Source organism: Nesoenas mayeri (genome assembly GCF_963082525.1).
Source record: "Nesoenas mayeri genome assembly, chromosome: Z".
Lineage (NCBI taxonomy): Eukaryota > Metazoa > Chordata > Aves > Columbiformes > Columbidae > Nesoenas > Nesoenas mayeri.
Genome location: NC_137542.1, coordinates 21,001,519 through 21,023,859, shown reverse-complemented (window position 1 = coordinate 21,023,859; position 22,341 = coordinate 21,001,519). Strand labels below are relative to the sequence as shown.

Below are 22,341 nucleotides of genomic sequence, written 5' to 3'. Positions count from 1 at the left end.
AGATGTAAGTGTTGAAATGGGACACCCTGCATGGACTATAGCTCTCAAGAGATAATAAGAAAAGGATTAAAAACTTAATGTGCTAGAGTTTGCGAGGATTAAGAGGGAGAGCATTTTCTTTTTGCTTGATGGTTTACAGGCATTTACAGTCTGAGTTACCTTTGATGCAACAGTGGTTTAACTGAAAGTTGGCATCCTCAAGTAATTGCCTGAAAAAGGAGACATAGATTTTATTTTTAGATTTTTATTCTAAGTCGGTTAAATTGAGGTCTTGGCTAAATTTCAGTGTGGGTTTTTTTTTTTTTGAGAGAAGCTCCTAATAATGATAAGACAGTATTAAGCTACTTCGTATGATTAAATCTGTAAAATAGTAACTGTCTTCAATGCATTTCAGACATTCCTCTATCCAAAACAGAGGCAGAGTGTTTGTGGAAAAGATGCATGAGGACCTGTGAAAGGGAGAGGGAAGAAACAGTGAAGAAATGGACATAGATTGCTGAGGCACTGAAAGTGTAGTCCTGGGAGAAGTGGGAGCTTTAAAGGACTGAGGGAGATACAAATAGAATTTCTGTGCTTGCCATTCCAGTCCTCTCTTGCCATTTGGTTACTGTTGGCTGTAGGGGATAAATACTTTTCATCTGCAATGAAACAAGTTAATATCCATGAAATATCTACCTGCATGATAAGTTTTGTCTCCTACAAGGAGCATTCTCAAGTGTTGTTTGATAGCCTGAGCAAAAAGAAGTAGAGTATTAGTAGTTAAACAGTTAAATTGGTGCAAAATTAGAAGTATTTTGTTGGAAAGTACATGGTAAAAGAACAAGATTTTAAAGTTATAGACTGGATGTCAGTACAGTAACCAGATATGAGGCTTTTTTTTAGTGAAGAAGTATGACTAGAATTTGGGGTGGTTACACCTTTGAAATCTGCCTGTGTTGATTTTGGTCCAGAGCTGGAGAGCAGAATTCTTTAGGTCTTCTCTAAAGGTGTAGCAAGCACATTTAATATCAAGTTTTCACTGAATTTGATAAGAAATGAAGAACTCCTGTGTTGTTAGTAAAGGTTTGTATTCTGCATAGTTAAATAAAATGTAATTGCTGATGCCTTAATAAAGCAGTAGTTGGATAGTCCCCATAGGTCTACATTCTCTAACCCTTATTAATCTGAATGCAGCTAGCATCAATGAGCAAATTGTTTGGAGATGTAAAGTCAGGATCTGACTCTTCTGTAGCGTAGACTGAAAAGATAAATGAGTGGCGTATCTCGGGTAGGTCAGTTGTTGTGTGAACTTGGGTGATTGTGCACTTGTGCTCCCTGATTAAGCTGAGGTTGATGCTCTACTCAGTGAATGGCTTGGAAATTTCTGACTGTTTTTTAGAAAAAAAGTACTGCTAGCAATGTGACTTTAAAACATGTAAGGGCTCAGAGGATGTATGCAATTTATATGCATCTCTGATCAAAATAGATCGAATTATCTTTGTTTGCTAATCTTCGATTTGTTGACTTTCCACAAGTTATTTTAGGTTTATTATACCCTTACCCTGTTTGCTTTGGTGAGAGCTGGTGCAGTCACACAGAAATTGTAATTGTCAAATCCAGTCTATTTAATCTTTTTTTTTTTATTATGTCTATGTAAGATTTTTTTGTTGTTGTTGCTCTAGAGCTGTTCCCCTTTCTCCTTCACATGCTGCCTTTTCAACTTGAAAATCCAATTTCTACAGTAATCTCCAGTTGTATGAAACTGGGGGAGAGTTCTGTTACCATTACTTGTACAAAATGTTCTTGACATTGTAAAAGTTGTTCTCTTGCTTTGGGCAAAGCAGGTAACAGTGAATTCTGGACAAGCCAGTTAGTTTTCCAACTGAATGGTGTACAATCCTGCAGAATTGATATTTGCAGCTAGGGGTTAGGGACTTAGAGCACTGAGACGCTTACAGGGCTTTTCTTCCCATAATGCTCTTTGCAATAGCTGTTAAGAACTATGTGTGGTGTACTTGTCATTTACTTGAATTCTTTTTTCTTTTCAAAATAGTTTTCAAAATCATTGGTCTGTTCATAATTGTTGTCAAGCAGTTCACTATCATCTCTTACAAAAAATGATATGCCATATGTTAGTGTAAAAATTTATCATGCACATGTAGGTAGAATAGTCAGTCATCAGCAACTCCTCATATATGACTCCACTGAGTACTGACAGTGTTTTCAAAACAGGACAGTTTAATAGTTTTTCTGTTCTTGATCTCTAACATCTTGTAAAAGAAACAATTTGAGACATCTTGTAAAAGACAGTATAGAGCAGTGGTGTTTTCTTAGGAAATTATTACATATATTTTTTTTTTTCCTCTCTTCTCACAAAGCGATCAGAAAGAGTCAGCATTAATCAGTAAATCTGAATAAAGGGGAAATGTGCAATCTGTAAATTAGAGCATTTCAGTAAAGCATCTTTACTTACAGTAATTGTGATAGTAGCAGCAGGATAGGTAGACATTTTCCTTTGTCATACTTCTGCCCTTTTGCTTATATACTTTGTTTTGATTCCAGCAAAACCAGGGCCTGTAGGAATAAAAAGATGGAAGCTTATTAATACTATTTATCAGTTTCTGATGGCCAAATCACTGAAAGGAAGAATCTAAGAAAAGTTTTCTAACCTCTACCACTATGTAGTATAGATCTTTGGCCTCTGAAATCTTGCATTACACCATGTACTGCAGGAGGGGAAGAGATCTGCAAACTTGGAACCAGTTAGCTGTGTGGCACATACCTATATCTTTTTTTTTTTCAGTAAGAAACACCCTGAGGCACATATTTCAAACACTGCAATTTTTTAAAAAAAATATTGGTACCTATTAGAACCTTGGGAGCCTTTCCTGTATGTTATAATGGAGAGTTATAAGATGTATATTACTTCATCTTTGCTTACCATCTTAGAGTGACTTTCTGTACATTCTTTAGGTTGTGTCACTCTCTTCTGAAATCTTCACTTTTCTTTCCTTATTGTAGTGTCTTCTGCCTGGAAAAGAGTGAAATCTTCTATTGTCCTGTTGTGTCTGTGGCTGAAATGTCCCTGCAGTATTTCAGAAGGGCTCTCCCTTCTTCCCTTTTGTGGTGTTGACAAACTTGCTTATCAGTTACTTGATCTTGCACACCTGGTCTGTCAGGCTTCTTGATGTTACAAGTGTTGTAGTTCTTGAATCTGATATTTGAAATTATGATGTCTTTAGTTGGGGTTCAATTAGAATTGATTCAGAATGTTTTTTTAGATGAAGAAAGCTTTCAAAAATGTCATGATCTTGAGGTTTTTTTGTTTATTTTTTTAAGCTACTTTGGCATAAATGTATTTTGACAAGCTTATACAGCTAATCAAACATTTTTATTCCCAACTTTTGGAAGGTATTGAGCATGTTCAGGTCCTCTTGCCAGCTAGCATAATTCAGCATGTCTAAAAAGCAAGCAATTTTTAAAAAACTTCAGACAGGATTTTAGTGTTAATAATGACTAACAGTGTGTCTCCTGCATCTTTTTGTCTCTGCAATTTTTACGGGAAATGCTACATATATTCCCATTCTCTGTGAGACAGCTCTTGTCCTGTATACTCACCAAGTACTTGTATTGCAAGAGGACAGAGGGGATAACTTGAATGGAACTATTCATTTGCTTTGTGTAACATGGGTTGCCATAATCAAATGGGCAGTGATCGTGTACTGCGTTTGTACAGAAACAGCCTGGAGAATTAGGTGCATTTTTCTTCCTCTGGCTTTGTTGCTAAACTCCATCATGTGACAGAATCAGTATTTTGTTTCGTAAAAATGATGTGTCTAGCACATAATAGCTAATTTAGAATAATGTGAAATTTTATTGACTGCCGTGCTGCTTATAAAATTGTTACAAAACGGTTTAAATTGGAAAAGCTTTGAATCCAAAGTGAATAAATTTAATGTGAATGCCTTTAATTAAATTTTAGTTAATTTAAATAATGTAATTTGTATTGATTATGCTGCTGCAGTTCATTTGGATTTTTATTTTTAATTAAGATTCAGTAATCTTGTTTTACCTTCCAGAGCTATTAATAAAATGACTATGAAGGAAATGCATTTTAATTAAATTAACACTTATATACATTTATTAAACCCAAATCAGGCTATATTTTTTTTTCTTTGTGAAGGTATGTTATACATAATAATATTTCTTATAAGGATAACAATCCAATTTAATTTGAATTATTTTTCTTTTTATTTTTTTTTTTCCCCTGAGCAAATTAATGCTCAAATGGTCCCCAAATGATGTAGCTGCTTCTTTTGCCCTAACTACTTCAGAAGTTGCCAGCTCTACCTTCTGAAGCTGTTGGAATGATTACTAAAGCGCAGCATAATCCTTTTATGTCCTTCTGTATCCTGCAACTTGCTCTGTGGCTTCTCCCCATTAGCTGGTGTCTGTGCAGCATTGAAACACAGTCTCTTGGTCATTTTCTGGCAGGGAAGTTGCCCACTGATAGTACTGTGTATGTTGAAAACAATCCAGAAGGAAAGACTTGCAGTGTTAACTGAGACCATGAATTCTGTGTTGAGGCTTATTGCCATTATTTAATTTTTTTCTTTGTCGCTATTATTAACAGTTAGAAAAGAGAGTTTAAGATTGTTTTGAGCCAAGATAGGTGATTTACATGCATTATGACAGAAAGCCAGGCTGTAGAGGCAGTTGCTTGGCAAATGCCTGTACCTTAGCACTAGACTGGAAAGTGGGAGATACTGAACTAGTTGAGTTCACTGAGGTCTCAGAAAAAAATTTCTGCAAGATGGAAACCTTTCTAAGTGGTAGCCTCAAACACTGGGATCCAACTTTGGTTAACACTTAGTTTACCTAAATTCATTCAGAAAGACTAAAGTATTGCTGACTCACTAAGTCAAAGTCTTGTTTTCTTCAAAATAATTACTTCTGATACTGGTAATGTTGTGGTACTGTGTTAATTCTCTTGTAATGGAGCAGGGGATTAAAATGCTGAGCTAATCACACCTCACGGTTATAGCTGGAATCAAAATTATATGGCATGTTGACAAACTAGAGAAAAATCTGTAGCAGTTTGTGTCCTGAGGTGAATGTGTTTTCTGGGATCTCTCGGTTCTGGTCATTGCGTCTCCTCTGAGTTTGTTTGGGACTGGATGATTGATAGCTTTTATTCTTCACGGTGAAATCATAGCAACAAGCAGCTCCGTAAATTGCCCCATCAGTTCTTTCTGCGGTTATGACAATTCCTGCCTGGATGCATAGGTTGGAAAGATAGTTGACAGTAGAATCTTCCTTTCCAAACTGTTTCTTCAGTGCCTTTTTATGTGGGCACACGTTAATGTGTTTGCCTAGCCTGTGGTTATGCTTGCATTTCAAGCTCATGTATGATTAAACGTTTTCAAAGTAATTAACAGTAATGTTGTGTAAAAGCATTGTGAAGCAGCATACTTGCTTATTTGCCAGGTTTACTCATCTTCTCTAAGATAATGCACAGTGGGTCTCCCTATTATTAGTGTAAACTAATAATTGTACTTATTTGTTTTTCTGGAGTGTCCTACTAACCAAAATAATACCACAAAAAATGAAGTACAAAAACCTGTCTTTAACTTATTCTCTAGATGCACCGTAGATATTCTGCAAGTATTAAGGCTACTTTTTATTGAACAGTAATGAGTTTGGATCTTTTGGATGATTGACCTGCAAATATTCATGTTAAAAATAAAATTGCTTTTCTTTTCTCCCTTTATGTCATTTATGAATTAATTAGTCAGTTACTTAAAATAATGTTTAAACTATTTTGCATTGCTGTCTGTGTTCTGTTTTGTCTCCAGTTGCAAATACTTGAAAATAACATGAATATATGATAGAAAAACTGAAGGAGCAATCAGGTGATTAGATTTTACTGTTGTGGATATTATGAATCTTCAGAAATAAGATCTAATAATTTTATTGATACTATTGGACTTTTGAAAGCAAGTTACAATTGATACAGTTGTTTTCTCAAAACTAGTTGTAAATGAGAATGCTGACAATCCACCAATTAAGCTTTTTAAAAAAGCTTTTTAATATTTTGCACTGTTTTAATTTCATCCATAAGACTTGTTGTTGACCTTTTGCATTGATACTAGGTCACAGATATCAGAGTTAAATAAAGCAGGTGTGTGGAGATCTGGCAAATGGACTGTGTTTGCTTCAGTAAATCCAAAAAGGGAAGGCTGTGAGTTAGTGAAAGGGGATTCGTGTCACATTTGTTATCTTAGTCCTTTGATAACTGTAGTGATCAGAGAGATAAATGCAAATATCTTCATGTCATTTCCATCATTATTTGGCCATGTCTAAAATAATTATTAGTGATAAAGCCTGTTCGGTGCAGAATCTGAAAGGCTTAGATAATAGCTTATCAGAAGAATGAATATGAAGTCAGGTGGCACACAGAAGTGTTGTTTCTTGAGGGCTTCCTGAGCGTGTAAAGCTTTCGGGATTTCCTGAAATTTTAAATACAGTGAAACAAGAAAAAACTGGGATTTTAGAGAAGATTTTTTTTAAAAATAAGTCTTCTATTTGTTACAGTAGAACTGTACAGGATTTTGTTGCTGGCTTTTAGAAACTACTGGTATGTTATGATGGTTTACTGTAGGCAAAAACTGAATACAGGTTGTTTGCTGGACATGCATGTATCATTTATAATTACAACACTTAGGAATAAAAAATGTTTTAATAGTATTCTTGCATTTACTCTTAGAAGGAATACACCTTCATAAAGTGCACTTTTATGGATAGTTTAGCAGTTCCAGAACTTCCTGGACCAAGAAACCACTTAGATTTTTCAGAATTTTTGAGGGACCCCATGTGGTTTGGTGAATACCAGAGCGTGTTTCAGGAATGTCAGTCATATGATGATGAAGCAGCTCCAGTTTATTGCAACTGTGTTGTGCCTATTGAGCTATGTGGATTGGCTGTTGAGTGGTTCCTCTGCCTCCAAAGAACCGTTAGGTTAAGTAGTAGACCTCTTATTTAAAATGATGTTTGCCTTTCAATATAAATTATTTTGTTTTTTTAAAGTAATGATCACTTGGGGGGTCACTCATACAATAAAGGCACATAGTCTAACAATACTTGGGATCCTGGTTGAATTTGCGGTCATGGTTACTCTGTCACCCCCGTTACTCTTATAAATGGCTTACTTTAATTTAGACTGATTTTGGGGGAGAACTTTGTCATGCTCCAAACTCTTGCTCCATGTTTTTTGGTGAAAAAATATTTTTCATTTTGTGGTTTTCTCTTCAATGTTCCTATTTAACAAACTGGTTTTTGTCATATGTGTCCTTTATTGTAATTGTGAGATTGACTTTCAGTGTTGTTTAATCACTGAAATAATTACTCAGTAGCACTACCTCATTGCAATGTGCACAAAACCTTTTAATGAATGACAATACTGAAGAGCAATCAGAGACTCTCTATTAGGCAAATTTGAAACATAATCTGGATTCTTTTTTCACTTTTGAAAATACATTTTAGTCTTCTATGTAGGTGAGCATTTGTAGACCTCCTGTCTTCCATCCTTGAGCTCTTAAGCTTTTGTTTGCAGTTTATTCATTCAGCCTCTTCAAATATTTTTCTGGCAGGCTTAGATTTTGAGCACTATGAATGGATCTAGATACCAGAAAAGATTCATGACTTCCTGGCCATTCTTAATTCTTACTTCCTTTATAGGAAAGCAAGTAGAGAAAAATTATAGTTCCAGGTACATGAAATGCCTAGTTTAAAAATTCATAATATCCTGTATTTCATTAAGGTTACCATCAAAAAAAGCAATTTTCAGAGTGAGTGGTTTGCAATAATTAAGACAAGTGAGACGGCAGTTCTAATAAGCCGTGGGTGAGATTAGCACAACCTGGCCAACAGCCCTAATGCAAGTTCAAAGATAGGAGAAGCTCAGTGACCAATTACTTTATTTGATTTTAGAGGATTATTTGATTATCATGCCATTTTGGGGCTTGTTGTATTTTTTCGCAGAAGGGCTTTAAAATAAAGGTTATTTCCATTACTGTTTCCTTTGCACACCACCTTTGGGCTAGGACTTCTTCTGTAATCATGTCAGTTCTCTGACTGTGATTCAATTTAAGAGAATAACCTGTGTTTTTAAGACTCTGTTTCTAAAACCACCATGGTAGCCTTTCCCTTCAGTTGTTTGGTTTTTTTTTTCCTAAGCCCATCCTGACCTTTTAGGTCCTTAAACTGTGTACTTCTGACTCAGAATTTTAGACCTGCTTTTCATGACATCCATAAAGCTTTAAATTACTTAGAGCAGTCACTTCAGAATGACTAAAATTCACCTTTATAAGCATTCATTTTCTCCCTGGGGGCAATTGTTTGGTTGTTATATGGATATCTCAAAATGTCCTGAAGTCGTGTCTAAGGATGTACCTAGACTGGGGTTTATTTGTGGTTGTTGAAACTATTTTTGCTTGGGAAACTAAAAAATGCTATATAATTCTAGAAAATCTCATCAGTTCCTTGGATTTAGGCAATATGAATGTATGTAGTGCTACTTTAGTGCAGCTTGACATGTTTTACATGTGACTGCCCATGGAAGATTTAGAATGCTACTTACAGGAACATCAGCTTGGTGGCGCTTGAAGATGCATATGATGAAGAAGATGGAAGACTTCTATCTTCTAGGAAGGTCCATCTTCACATCCTTTCCGAATCCTGAGACCCTTCACAGAAGAGGATGGCAGCCCCTCTGTTTTCAGATGGTCACTAGCAGGTTCTATATGATAAGACGTTTTCTTTCTGGTGAAATATGTGAATCTGCAGTCTTTTCACTTGGACCTCAATCTTGCTAGGTATGTTTGGAATATTCTTAGTACACCTGTTTGGATGATGATAGTACCTATGTTGGAAGCCCTAGTTTGGCTTGGATATTGATCTGTTTACCTTTCCCAAGACAAAAACATGAGGTATTGCATAAGCATTAAAACTATAGGCAACCTGAAAATCCTTTGGGAAGAGTACAGGTATCTGGGGGCTTAAGGCATCTGTCTGAAGATTTGTACATTTGAATTCTTGGGATAAAGTGATTTTTTTTTTTTTCATAGGGACTTGCAAGAAGATAAGCACTTTTATGTGTCTGAGTTGATTTTTGTCTTGTAAGTGTAGTTGAGTGTCAACACTGTTGAACAGTGAATGCCTCAGAGTATGGGTGAGCTGGAGATTGCTGCTGTACATATGTATCAGGATAGCTGTTTATTGCTCTGATAACTAAGTGCTTTGTTCTAATGATCAGGATGTGCATCAGAAAATACTTTATTTTACTTTATTTTCCGGAAGCATATGAGAAATCCATTGAGACATGTCCTGAAAAATTTAGAATCTCAACAATGAGTTTGGGAGGTAAATGGAGATTACACAAAGAGGTGGGCAAGGAGCACTGTAGGTTATTGAAAATAATTATGCCATTATTCTGGTGAAGCAAATATGACTCTTGCTGGTTCTGAAAATAGTTTGTTGTGTTATCCATAGTGGACAAGGTTCTCAGTGGATGTGAAAGGAAACTAGGCTGGGTTGAATTTATAATAAATCAATTAATGTACTTCAGGAGAGATGTTAAAGTGGCCTGGTGTGTGTGTGTTTGTTTGTTTTGAAAAACTAAACAGTGGTGAGAAGTATAGAAATAAAATAAAGTCTTCCACTTTGTGTGGCAATACCTGTCTTCTTTTTTACTAATTGCTGATTTACTCCTGTTCTTACTTACAGCTTTTGTATGTCTCACTTTCGACAGCTGAATATTTTTGTTTAATCTCATCACCATATACGTTAGTTTGATAGCTATCTACTACTTTTAAAAGTCTAAGAAATACTATTATTTTCTCATGATTCCTATTCTTTGTTACTTTACAAATAGTTGTTCTTGTTACATTGTGGTATGTATGAGTATTGTAAAGAAAATATATGTTGTTATGTTAAGAAACTGTATACCATCCGTTTGTGGGCAAGATGAAAATGACAGAAAGTCACAAGTTAAAGAGTGTTCTCTTTTCTGTCATCTTAAACTTGTTGAGTTTTAGTGAAAGTGGCTTTTAAAATAGAAAGAATAAAAATCCCTGGATACTAAGATGAGCACAACTCCCTTTTATTTAGAATACATCACAGGTACTGTTTCCTTTTATTTACCCATTTTATCTCAGGCCTGAACTCTTCTGTGGTTTATAAAAAAAACAAAAAGGCATTATGAAAGCATCCTCTTGAAAAAAATGCAAGATCATTATTGTTGTGCAGGGGCAACATACTTCCCTGTTTCCAAGGGGATATTATTTTGTGTGTTACTAATTGTATTTTAAGAAGAGTGTAAGGATATCAGAGGCCTGTATAGATTAGAGCTTAAATATGTGCTATGAGGTGAAATGACATAACATGATTTAATTAACACATCATTAAACTGCAGTTAAGGTAACACATGTATGCTTTAGCACATGCAGGACTAAGAAATTAGAGGCTGGAAAATAATTTAGGCTATCGTTTTATCTACTTGGGCCTTTCAAAGTATGTTCAACTGTATCTGTACTGCTGCTGTTTATTTGAACTAGTGTATTGAAGATATTAGTCTTGACAAGGGCAAAGCTAAAATGAGCAAGTACTTTTCTAAACTGTTCCAATTCAAGTTACTGAATTAGTTGACTCTGGCAGTTCTCTCTGGCTCCAAGCAGGTGTTGATAACACATTAGCATTACCAGCAATAAGCTGTAGGGTTTGGAAAGTAAAGTAAACGGCAGCAAGAATTTCTTCTAATTAATGACTAAAATATTTATAAATGTAAAGCCAGTGTTTAATCGAGATCAGATCTGGAGGCTGTGTATGTTTGGTTTGTAATCTAAGTATATTTTCATCATCAAACAGCCTGTATAGACAAGATATAAGTTTATTTCCTAACCTCTCCTATATAATTTCTTTTAAAAATCACCTTTCAACATCAGTGTGAAGTAGATTGTTTTGCTTATTGCTAAATAAGTTGTCATTTCATATTCATTTCAAAGAAGAAAATGATGTCAATAATATGCAACTTGATTGGAGAAATATTTTGATATGGTAAGTAATTTAAAGTTGGATCATGCAGGCAAATTTATGTTAGAGTAAAATTAAATTAGCAGAGTTTATTTTCCAACTCTTGGAGAAGAAAAAAAATAAAATTGCATGTTTGTTCTTCTTCAGATCTTTTTTATATTGCTCTTTTTGGTGATAATTCTTTAAAAAACAGAAATGACATTTGGGGTCTGTTGGATTTGTATCATAGCAAACCAAATATCTGAATTCCTGTAACATATGTTATTCAAAGTGTTTACTGGAGCATGAGCTCTGGTTTTATGTCCAATTTTAGCTGTTCATCAGCAGAGGGCAATGTAACTTCATACATTTTTGTGAAAGGATTTAATTTGTTTATCCTTTTATTTCTAGTTTCAACTAAAAGAACACCTACTTGTAAATACTGAGAAAATATATGAACTCATGATGAAAAACCAATGAGCTGTGGTATTAGTATTCCTTACGCACTTTCAAAAGGCTGTATAAACTTTCTAGTACTTGTACCCTATGGGAGTTGTTCTCAAAGTTCATAAACAGACAGGTAATGTCCAGACTTTATGGAGATGGCAAAGCATAATATTACTTCTTTTTACTGGATTAGGTGATGCACCCGTGTGTGTGTGTGTGTGTGGTCATTGTTGCCTTTTATTTTCCTCGTGACAGAATCAAGCAAAGCTTGGGAGGTTTTCTGTCATTTCTTTTTATATGTGTTTTGGTTTTCCTGTAGGATTAAATCTTTTTGCAGATTCGTATTACCTTACATTCCATATGTTGTAAGTTTAGTGTACTGAGAAGCCGTGCTGTGATATTAAGAGAAAGTAGATTCAGGTCTCAATTAGAAGTAACTTATTCCGTATGTTGTTACAAGAAGAGGGTTGTTCTTTTATGGCTGGGGCCCTTACAGTCCTTACGAAGCGTGTGTGTGCCGTAACCTTATAGTGTACATCATATTAATACTAATCTGTTATGATAATTCTTTTTTTTTCTTTTTTTTCTTTTTTTTTTTAATGTTGCTGTTTAAATTTTCATTTAGTTCTTCTTTCAGAACATATCAGGAATCCTAAAATGGATATTCATGTGTGGCATTTTTTTTTTTAATATGCTTTCCTATTTCTGATGCTCTTGAGGCATATTCAGAAAGACTTCAGACATATGGTTTCTTGTTTTTCATCTCCTCCTTTGGGCATCACACATTCAAAGAGTCTGTTTTACTGTCAGAGCATAAATACAATTCCCGCTAACAGCCTGGGACAGGCAGCATTTACCAGTGTTAAAACATGAGACTAGGATTAAAAGATTTTGAGTTCCAGCTCTGTGCTTAGCGTGCTGAATGACCTTAGGCAGTTGCATCCATCTCTTTACTTTTGTTTCAAATGGATTGGATAATGCTGGTCTTCCTCTATTAGTCAAAATTGTTTTGAAGATTAATTTACCACTGTTTAAGCTGCAATATTTAAAATGAAAATAACAATAGACGTCCTTTAAATACTACATGCAGATAAGAATGGCAGAACAGATAATGAAGCCTGTGTGTATCTGATATAAAGTAGCTTTTGCTTTTAAATTTTTGCCAAAGTATTTGTGGTCGTGTATTGTGTTCTAATTCCAGATCTGCACTTAATTATAGGATTTCATTAAATAATTCAGTCATTCCTGCTACCACTCTGTTGCAAAATTGGAACAATTTCAAATCTGGTTCAGCAGGTATTGAATCTTAGGCTGAGAAACATAAATGCAAGTAATAATTGCTATGGTTTTGTCCTGGTTTTGGCTGGGATAGAGTTAATTTTCTTCCTAGTAGCTAGTATAGTGCTGTGTTGTGGATTTCATATGAGAAGAATGTTGATAGCACACTGATGTTTTTAGTTGTTGCTAAGCAGTCAAGGACTTTCCATCTTCTCATACTGGCCCATCAGCAAGAAGGTGGGGAATGCACAAAAGGTTGGGAGAAGACAGAGCTGGGACAGCTGACCCCAACTGACCAAAGGGATATTTGATGCCATATAATGTCATGCTCAGCATATAAAGCTGGGGAAAGAAGGAAGGGTGGGATGTTTGGGGTGATGGTGTTTGTCCTCTCAAGTCACCGTTACCGTGATGGAGCCCTGCTGTCCTGGGGATGGGTGATCACCTGCCTGCCCATGGGAAGCTGTGAATGAATTCCTTGTTTTACTTTGCTTTGCTTGTGTGCGCAGTTTTTGCTTTACCTATTAAACTGTCTGTATCTCAACCCAGGAGTTTTGTCATTCTTACGTTTCTCATTCTCTCTCCTGTGCCATGGGGGGAGCGAGCAGCTGTGTGGTGCTTAGTTGGTGACTGGGGTTAAAGCACGAATTTTCATGTAAAAATATAGCGCTGTTTATATGGTTATATCTCACAATGTACAGAAATGGTTGATTAAATATAGCATTGTTAGATGGTTAAAATGAACATAGTATAACTGTGCAAATGTAACTAGCGTTGCATATGTTGGGTAAATAATTTAACAATCACCTAAGTTTCTTAGACTTTTCATTTATACTGAAAAGGTTGTTTCATTTATTAAACCTTTAACTGGAGTAAATACAAAGACAGGTTTACAGGAATCTCACTCTAGTTGGTGATTTTATTATCTATTATAACAGGATTAAATTGGAAAAATTTAGCATAAAAAAACTGAATGACTTGCAGAGCTAAACCATTCTCATTTTCAGTGCTATATCCAGGCACATGCATGTGGACTTTTACTGTGTTTTGGTAGAGAGATAATAGCTTCTCCAAATATACTAAGTGGATAATTTTTCATCACCCTAGCGTATCCTGAGATGCTTGGCATTATGCTGTGTTGTAAGACAAATAGGAATGTGTTTTTTTCCAATATTTTTTTGTTTAAAATTTCCTTGTTGTTAAAATGCTCTTAATAACTGAGTATGTATGTCACCACTGTTTCATAATTATAATATATGTGATATTGAACAAATGACGACAGAACTTTACTTTGGAGACTGTAGGAAAAGTTGAAATATAAATAATTTTATCAGGCACATTTGCATTAAAATATAAAATACTCAGAGTGCTTATTTAAGACAGAGATTGGTGACAAATTAATTTAGTGGAGATGTTCTTGGATAGTAATGTACTAAGTAAGCTTTCAATAGACATTGCCTGAGTTCCATCTCTTTCTGCAACAGACATTTTAGAGTTGGAGGATATGATTTGTGAAAGAAGTTGGTAAACTAGTCATGAACAGATGTGTCTGTAGCATCTTTCTTTGATTGTCTGTTGGAATCTGCTTTTGAACCAAATAATGATGTGACAGGCTTGTTGTCAGGAACGTATTTTGATCTGATGCTTCCATAATGTTTTACTTTAGGTAGTTCTATTGAAAATTGTCACATTTTAATTATGAAAAGGTGGTGGATGGGTTTTTTTGTGTGTGTTGTTGTTGTGTTGTTGTTTGTTTTTTGTTTTAACTTCATGTCTCAAACTCCATTTATCTATTTGTATAATAGAAAAGCAATGCACAGATACAAGAGAGGTTGGCTTTTTTTTTTTTTTTTTTTCCTGGCAACTGCAATTAGAGATAAATGCAATGTAGTAATTTCTGTGTGATGATGAGATTGCATGGATTGTTATGATAAAACCACTCATTCCCAGCATTCAATGTATTTGTGTATAGAACTGTCAGGTAGCAAAGAAAATAGCAGGGATTCTGTCTCTGTGGTGGTGGTGTTTGTTTGCTTTCTTTTTAGGTGTTTTTAATTTTTTTTTTTTTTTTAAATCCTTTCCCAATATCCTATTTTTTGTGGACTTCTTCAGAACAGGGTTTTTTTGAAGGAGTAATGAGGGCATTAAAAACTAACTTACACTGGATTAGTTGTCTGATCTCAGAACTGTTGAATCCAATTTTGTCTTGATTGTGCAAGACAAAAGGCTGTATGGCTTATTTAGGTGAAAATGGAAATAGAAAATGGCTTATTTAGGTGACAACACTTGGACACCTGCCTCTTACCAGCTGGTTGCAATCTGAACCTAAACACTTGATCAGCTATGCTCTTGGACACCAAAATGAGAAGGTAAAAATTCCAGTACACTTTGCCTTCACCTGCTCAGGTATAGAGCAAACATTTTGAGAGACATGTTTTTCTGCACGCAGTGAGGTGCTTGAATACCTCTGTTTGGTTGTCATCCCAGATGATACTCCTGTTCTTCCTCTGAAAGAATCCAGGGGAGGAATTCTTAAAGAAATCTTAAAGAAAATTAACATTTCTTTTTCATGTGATTGACAATCTTTCTTCCCCTTATGCTTGCTTATGCTACCCTTCAAATAGTGTTTTCATTTGCACGTCTGTACTCCTTTAATACTTTACTGAAAGTATGTGCAAGCGGAGACATACTACACATATGATGTGTTTGTAGAAGATTTCACTGTCCTAATGGTTCTGCATCAAATCTGTTTTTAGAGGAAGCTGAAACAGACTGGAATTCTCTGTAAAATGAGGAGGAGGAAGGGGAAGTTTGGGAAAAGCTGGCTGTACCAACCAGAGGAAGGGAAACATCTTTCCATTCTTACTGCAGAGAGAAGGGTTGCTTGGGCCTTCAGTGTCATTTCTCATACAGCACCTTGGTCTAGGGGATCCCTTGCCAAAAGGCTGTGTTTTCTGCGTAGTGCACTCTTGGATACCTACTATATTCTACTTCCTTATTGCTGATTTCAGGTCTGGTATGTAGATACTAATTTGATATATGGATTTTTGACATGAACTTGATAAGAATGAAAGGTGGATCCAGAGCTATATATCCGTATTTCACAGATTCCCAGAAAGGGGCATTATGATGATTAATGAGAGGAATACAGGAGCCCATTACTCGTTTCATGTCAGTCTGCAGTACTAAGATGCTGTGATATGAATAAGGATGTATTAGTCCAGAATGCAACCTAAAAATGAAATGAAATCTTATGCGTCAATGTGAGGACTAAGATGAAGTCCTGTGCAAAGTCAGTTTAAATGGGTTTAGCATGGGTTACTCCCAAAACCATGAAGAGGCGATATTGTTTTTCTAGGGAAATTCCATTTTGTGTTTCTACCAGGGTTTCTGCCTTCTATACAATATCAGTGGCCTACCAGTTTTCAGAGTTGGAACTTCGTTCACAATAATTTCTTTTATTTGATTTTTTTTAATGAGTTTTATATATGGACTTTTCTTCTCAGATTCTCCTAAAACACAATTCTTTGGTCTGTTACTGAAAGTACAGATGATGGAAATTGCCAGATAAAACTGAGTTTGAACTTATGGGGTTTTTTCATGTTTCTAATTGCATTATATAATTTAAAATAGGTTCTGTTTGAACTTTTACCTTGCCATAACTTTAGTGTTTGACTATTATTTTGGTAATACTTCAGACTTAAGCTTAAGAAAGGATTATGTGGTATCATGTTTGTCGTATTTTCTCATTTTAATGATGCCCATGTGTTGTGACAGCTGATAATTAATTTCCAAAATAAGTTCTCTGCCTGAATCTATTAAAACATGTTAAGGAAATGCTATTTGGTGCGTGTTCTCTGAGGCTATAGTCAGATGGCTTTTCTTTTTTTCCTTCAGTTTTGCTGTCTTAATGGAAATAATCTCAGCACTGCTGGGTTCCTTGGCATTTTTTAATCAAATCACTGCTTTTACAGAGCAAGCAGGTTCTTGATAGAAAATGGATGGTCTTTTACGTTGTTGTGGTAATACATAGGAGAGGTGCTGCCTACTAGTGAATTTTTTAGAGGCAAGGTTTTGGAAAAAAACTATGAACAAAGTTTCATGTTGCTTGAAACCAGGCTACTTTCTTATAAGTCTTGACAATTTATTCAATATTATTTTAAAACATCATTCTCAATGGCAATGTAATACAAATATGGCTGCTAAAAAAGCCACTACAATGACCTTTAACCCATTGCTATGTTTTCGATCAATTAAAAGGAGATATCCCAGTATTCTGTATTTCTTCCTTAAATTAGAAACCTTATTATGTATCTATCAGTCAACCTCAGCTTAAGATTTCTATTATATACCTTTGAGTGTTTCTTTAATTAAAAACAAAGCAGTGAGTGATGGTTGAAATAGTTCTCTAGGTGGAAACTGTATCATTTGATGACAGTCTTACTGGAGGTCACATATTTTAAAAATAAACAGATACTCATGAGAATGTACACCTTCCATATATACCATATTTCAAAGAAAAAATTATGCCAAACAGTTTTAAACTTTTTTCCCCACAATCCAAACCAAAATGTTGATCACTTTCCAGAAACCTTTCTGGAAATGTATTTATTCCTACAGTGCATGTCCCAGGCTGCAGAAGAATGGTGTTGATTATTTGCTTTTCATCTTTGAATTTCATGTGAAATGATGATTTGCATCAATAACTTTTCTTGTTATGAAAGAAATCATGTTGTCCTTCATTTATGCAACTGAATGTAACTATGAAACAAATAAGACCATGTGTCTTCTGAGAGGAAAATAATGCTCTCAATTATTTTGCTTTTAGCAGTCTAAATCACATATTCCTGAACTTAAAATAACTATCAGGATTAGAATTGGAAATGTATGTGTGCAGCAAAAATATAATAATTCTATGCACAAAATGCACTGCAGTTTTCAACCATGTAAAGTGAAATGAAATAATGAGGATAAAGATACAAAGAGGAACATTTCTGAAATACTCAACCTAGGAGTATGATATAAGAATAAAAAGTAGTTTGAGATTTATAATATTGCAGCTTTTCTGAAAACTAAAGGTAGTAAATGAAAATGTTCGACCTTTTAAAAAATTTTAAACCTTGTATAATGTATGCACATTTTCTAAAATAGTCACTTAATTTCAAAACTGTAGTATCAAACAAAAATAATAGATGACTGATAATTTTACTTTGATAATTGTAATTAATATAATAAAATTCTAAATGCGAATAGGTTTGGAAATTGGCGTGCTAGTCAGCATATATAATTGATTTGGAAATTGTTACTTGCTGAGCTATGGCAGCTGATAATTGCAATAGCAACAGGTGTGGAAAAAATCTCTAAATTATGAATAGGTAATAAGTAACTGTTACAAAATGCGTAATTTCTAAATAAAAATGAGCCATACTTGCTTCTAATTGGATTGTAAATGAATTTTATAAATGTGTTTATTTTTTATCATTTTGGAACAAAATCTTGTTCAAACTAATGTGAAATGGAGATGTCAACTGATGGCCAGTGAAGTGCTTAATTTGAAAATGAAAGTAGATGATATCTAGATGAATTGGGTTATTGATCTTTTCAGAGTGAAACAATAAAACTGCTGTTTATTGCCATAGATTGTGTCACTTCTGGATTCTCATGTTTCCTCTTTCTTGTCTTCACTCTTTGAGTGGGATAGGGTAGGGTGTGATGGTCTGGCCATGAGACATCCGGATATTTTGGGTACATATTCTATGAATTTCAGTGTAAAACAATGTACGCATATGCATGCAAAGTGGATAGACTTGTCTTGGTGCTGTGTGGTAGAATACTGTTTTTAATCCTTTATATTTAGGTAAAGCTTCTGTGGGAGGTCTTTCCAATATCAGGAAATAGTGTAGAGTTCAGGCAGTTCTGTATGATTTGTGTCTTTGAGCTGTTATGTGTTTTATTTTAGAATTTCTCTGAAATAGACTAACCATGATTAGTTATTCTACTAGTGACTGATTTTGAGAGAGAGAGAGCATTTTTTTTTATAATTTTATGTCACAAAAGAAACTAAAACTTGCTTCCAAACATTACTCATCTCTGAAAGACTCTAAACCACAATATAATGCTTTACAGTGTATATTAGCATTACCTTGTATACATGTAATTTTTAGTGCTTGCTTATTATAAATGAAGAAAGCACTTGATTGTTTTTTTACTGTTTAAGTTATTGAAACTTATTTTATTTAGCAAAGACATTTGACATGCTTAGAGATTAGGTAGTTTTTTCAGTACAAGCTCTCAAAATGGTGAAAAAAAAGATAGGTGGGTGGTACAAAGAACTTTGCGCCTGAAGCAACAGAAGGCACTTTTTCCTGAGAAAGGCAAGTGATACCCATGGTGCAGCTCATACCAAGTGTATTCATAAACTTCTGACACCTGTATAAGAGGAGCAGAAATACTGAATAAAAGCTGTATCCTGCATTTCTTTGGCATAGCCATTTAACTAATTAATTTAAGCTTTCTTCTTTTATTTGTGTCCATTGGGCAGCTCTACCAGCCTTTATTGCCAGTGACAGCTTGGTTTACATGGCCTGTCTAATTTCCACACATCATTGTCATCTTTGCTTTAAGTTCTGGTAGATCTTACACTGGTTGTCCTTCCATTGATTTATTTTGGAATGTGAGCCTTTGACAGTTTTGTTGTGAGTTCTGTTAGAGATGTCTAAGCCTGTAAGTATGAGCTAATGGGGTTTAAACAAAGTGTCCTCTCTGAGAGTAGCCTGGCGAAGATCAGCATGGAGAAAGAAGCTGATTGCTTGTAGGTAGTGGTGAGTGACCATACTCGGCAATAGATGACGGACAGTACAGAATTTGCGTGTCTGTATCCATGTGGCTGTAGGATACGTTGTTTTCAGCTAAGCCGAGAGTTGTATGAATGCATAGTTTGTCCTCTGAAGTGGCCACTCAGTTTGACAGCCTATGCATAAACTTACTTTGTGTCTGAGAGCACACGCTGGGAAGATGATGCTCCAACCAGTGTGTGCTGCTGTACCCGGAGCTCTGTTGGTTGCTTGAAGTTGCTGGGGCATTATGTGTCTTCTCTTCTTTGCAATGTACCTTCAGTAGCAGCAGGAGGATATGAGAGAACAAAAAAGGAGAATAAGAATTGGAAAAACATAGAACTAAAGGGTTGGGGAAAAGGAGATAAAGAGAAAAATGTGGGAAATAACAATGAATATAGGAAAAATAAAGAGAGGGAAAGTTGTCTGGGGAGAATCCGTTCTATCAAAGGATGTACTTGAGTGAGAAGAGGTTGGGATTTTTATTTTGTCCTTCTGTGGCATAAATGTTTAAATGCATGAGTAACTTGAATTGTAACAAATACTTAATAAAATTTGCGTAGTCCGTTTAAATAGGAGTATTGATACTGGCTTCGGCTGGAACGCTGCATCCTTCTCTCTGTCCATTTTGCTTTTTGCATGGCACTGACCATGAGCTTGTTGAACTTTGTTGTGTACTCTTGTTTGACAGTTTTGCTCTTTTTTTTTCTCCATGACTGCTCTTTGATTGTAAGGAAACACATTATGTCTCAGTGAACATTAGAAAGCATTTTTATTTTATTCTGGCACTGTGTTCTTTACTTGCCCTACTCACTCTTGTTTTTGTTTGTCAGAATTATTTTGAAATGTTTTGTTTCTATTTCTTAAAGAGAAAACTCAGGTTCTTAAAACTTAGATAAATATCCAGTGAGGACTGGAAAGATTTTTTTAATGTAATTTAAAAAACAATGAGAAGATAGTTACTGTCTTTATATTATTAACATTTAATGAAACAGTATTTAATAAATCAGATTTAATAAATCAAAACCATGTGTAACAACCAAAAAGACCAAATGAACCACACTTACTTTCTGAGGGCTCAATATTTTATTCCTATGTATTACATGTGTGCTGAGGATATATGTTGGCTTTGTTTAGTGCAGGGTTATTGGTATAACAAGTTTTTGTGGGGAACAGTCTTCGCGAATCATGAAACAACTGCCAAAACTTAGGGCCAGCACACTTTCCTCTGAATTTGTCCAATTTAAAGCGCTGTCATTTCTACACAGAGAATGCTGTGCTGGTAGGAAAAAGGAGAGAAGTTGGCCGATTTCTTTATAGACATTATTGAAATGAGGTGGTTTTTGAAGAAGACGCACAAAGATGAGGCTGTTTACAAGGTCTAGCGATGCTGCTAGTAATTAAAATGCTGTTTTGAGGAATTGTGTTACAGGAACCAGGAAAGGAGATGTGAAAAAGTACTATAAGGCAAACAAAATTAGAAGTGATGCTGAGAAGAAGAGAGAAGTAGAAAGTAAATATATCTTTCCTATGTTAAAATTCTTAGCCATCACTTGGATGTAATATGCCTCAATTTTACATTTAAAAGAAAGGAAAGAGATACAACCAATGGGAAGGATCTAAATAGCAATAATAGAAAGAATGTAAAGCATGTCTTTAGTGAATTTGGAAAGGGATGACATTGTTTGTGGTCTGGCAGAAAATTGATAAGAGTTCAAATTGTAATCCCGATGGGAAATTGTGGGTTCAACCATATTTGACCAAAAGGATTAGATACAGTCTAATGTGGGTTCATTTGGAATATTTTATTTATTGGGTTCATCTTTGTTTCATTTAATTGCTGTTATAATTGTGAAAAATGTGTGCGAAATGATTCACTAACGCTTCAGAAGACATTTAGTTTTAAGAGAGTTTCATGCTTAACTTTTAATACTGTTATTTTGAAATCCATATCCTGTGTTTGGCTTCCCAGGTTCTAGGAAAGATACCGGCAGTTCTTTTATTTGTACACAAAAGTGCTGTTGTTCTTTCAGCTTCATGTGTAACAATTTGCAGAGAAAATGTAGCAGTACCTGACTAGGTACATTTTCAGTCCTTTTTTGTAATTTTGTTTTAGAGATATATGCAATCAGAAAAAGCAGGCTGCTATGTAGAAAATGTTCTCTTTAACAGTGTTAAATATATTATAGTGCGTAAAGGAGAAGGAAACTTAAAATTAAGCATCTTTTGATGTTTATAATTATTTACAATATTTTGCTTTCTGTTGCAGTCACTTGCTAATAGTATTGAACATAGAACTCACATTATTTTTATGGAAATAATTTGTATAAGACATAACATGAGTAAATTCACTCTATAATTTTAAAGAAGTTTTATTGTTATCATCAGAGTGCTAAATAAAAAGGTGCTTGAGGGCATGTAGGATGGGAAAAGTCATCTTGCCTGTGATTGTTAGAAATTTCTTGGTGGTATTTTTAACATTATCAGTGTGTCTTTCTTAGGTGCCTTAGGGAAGCCAGTGTTTACTTCTTATAAAGCTCTGATATGGTAATCCACAGTCATCTTCCAAATAGCTGCTGGCTTTTGCTGTACAAAGAAAATGCAGTCTCTCACGGCTGGGGTGCTGAGGTCTTCTCTTGGCAATGATAGTGGAGAGCTTTTGTGAGTTAGGCTCCTGTATCCTTCCAGAAACTCCAGTACACACCTGTCTGCATAGTTAGCTGTATAAATACTTTTA

General features: G+C 35.0%; 1 protein-coding gene across 2 annotated transcripts in view; it reads left to right on the top strand.

Annotated features, from left to right (window-relative positions):
* Positions 1–22,341, top strand: part of LOC308051541 (lysine-specific demethylase 4C-like) — a 140,140-nt gene that overhangs the window by 76,736 nt on the left and 41,063 nt on the right. The window contains exon 9 of one of the 2 annotated variants that reach the window (XM_080362036.1): positions 8,629–8,744. The exons of the other annotated variant lie outside the window; for it this stretch is intronic. Coding sequence (XP_080218162.1) covers positions 8,629–8,643 — 15 coding nt within the window. The 3' untranslated portion in view covers positions 8,644–8,744. Of the gene's footprint in view, positions 1–8,628; positions 8,745–22,341 lie in introns of those variants that run through there. 2 annotated transcript variants of the gene reach the window in all.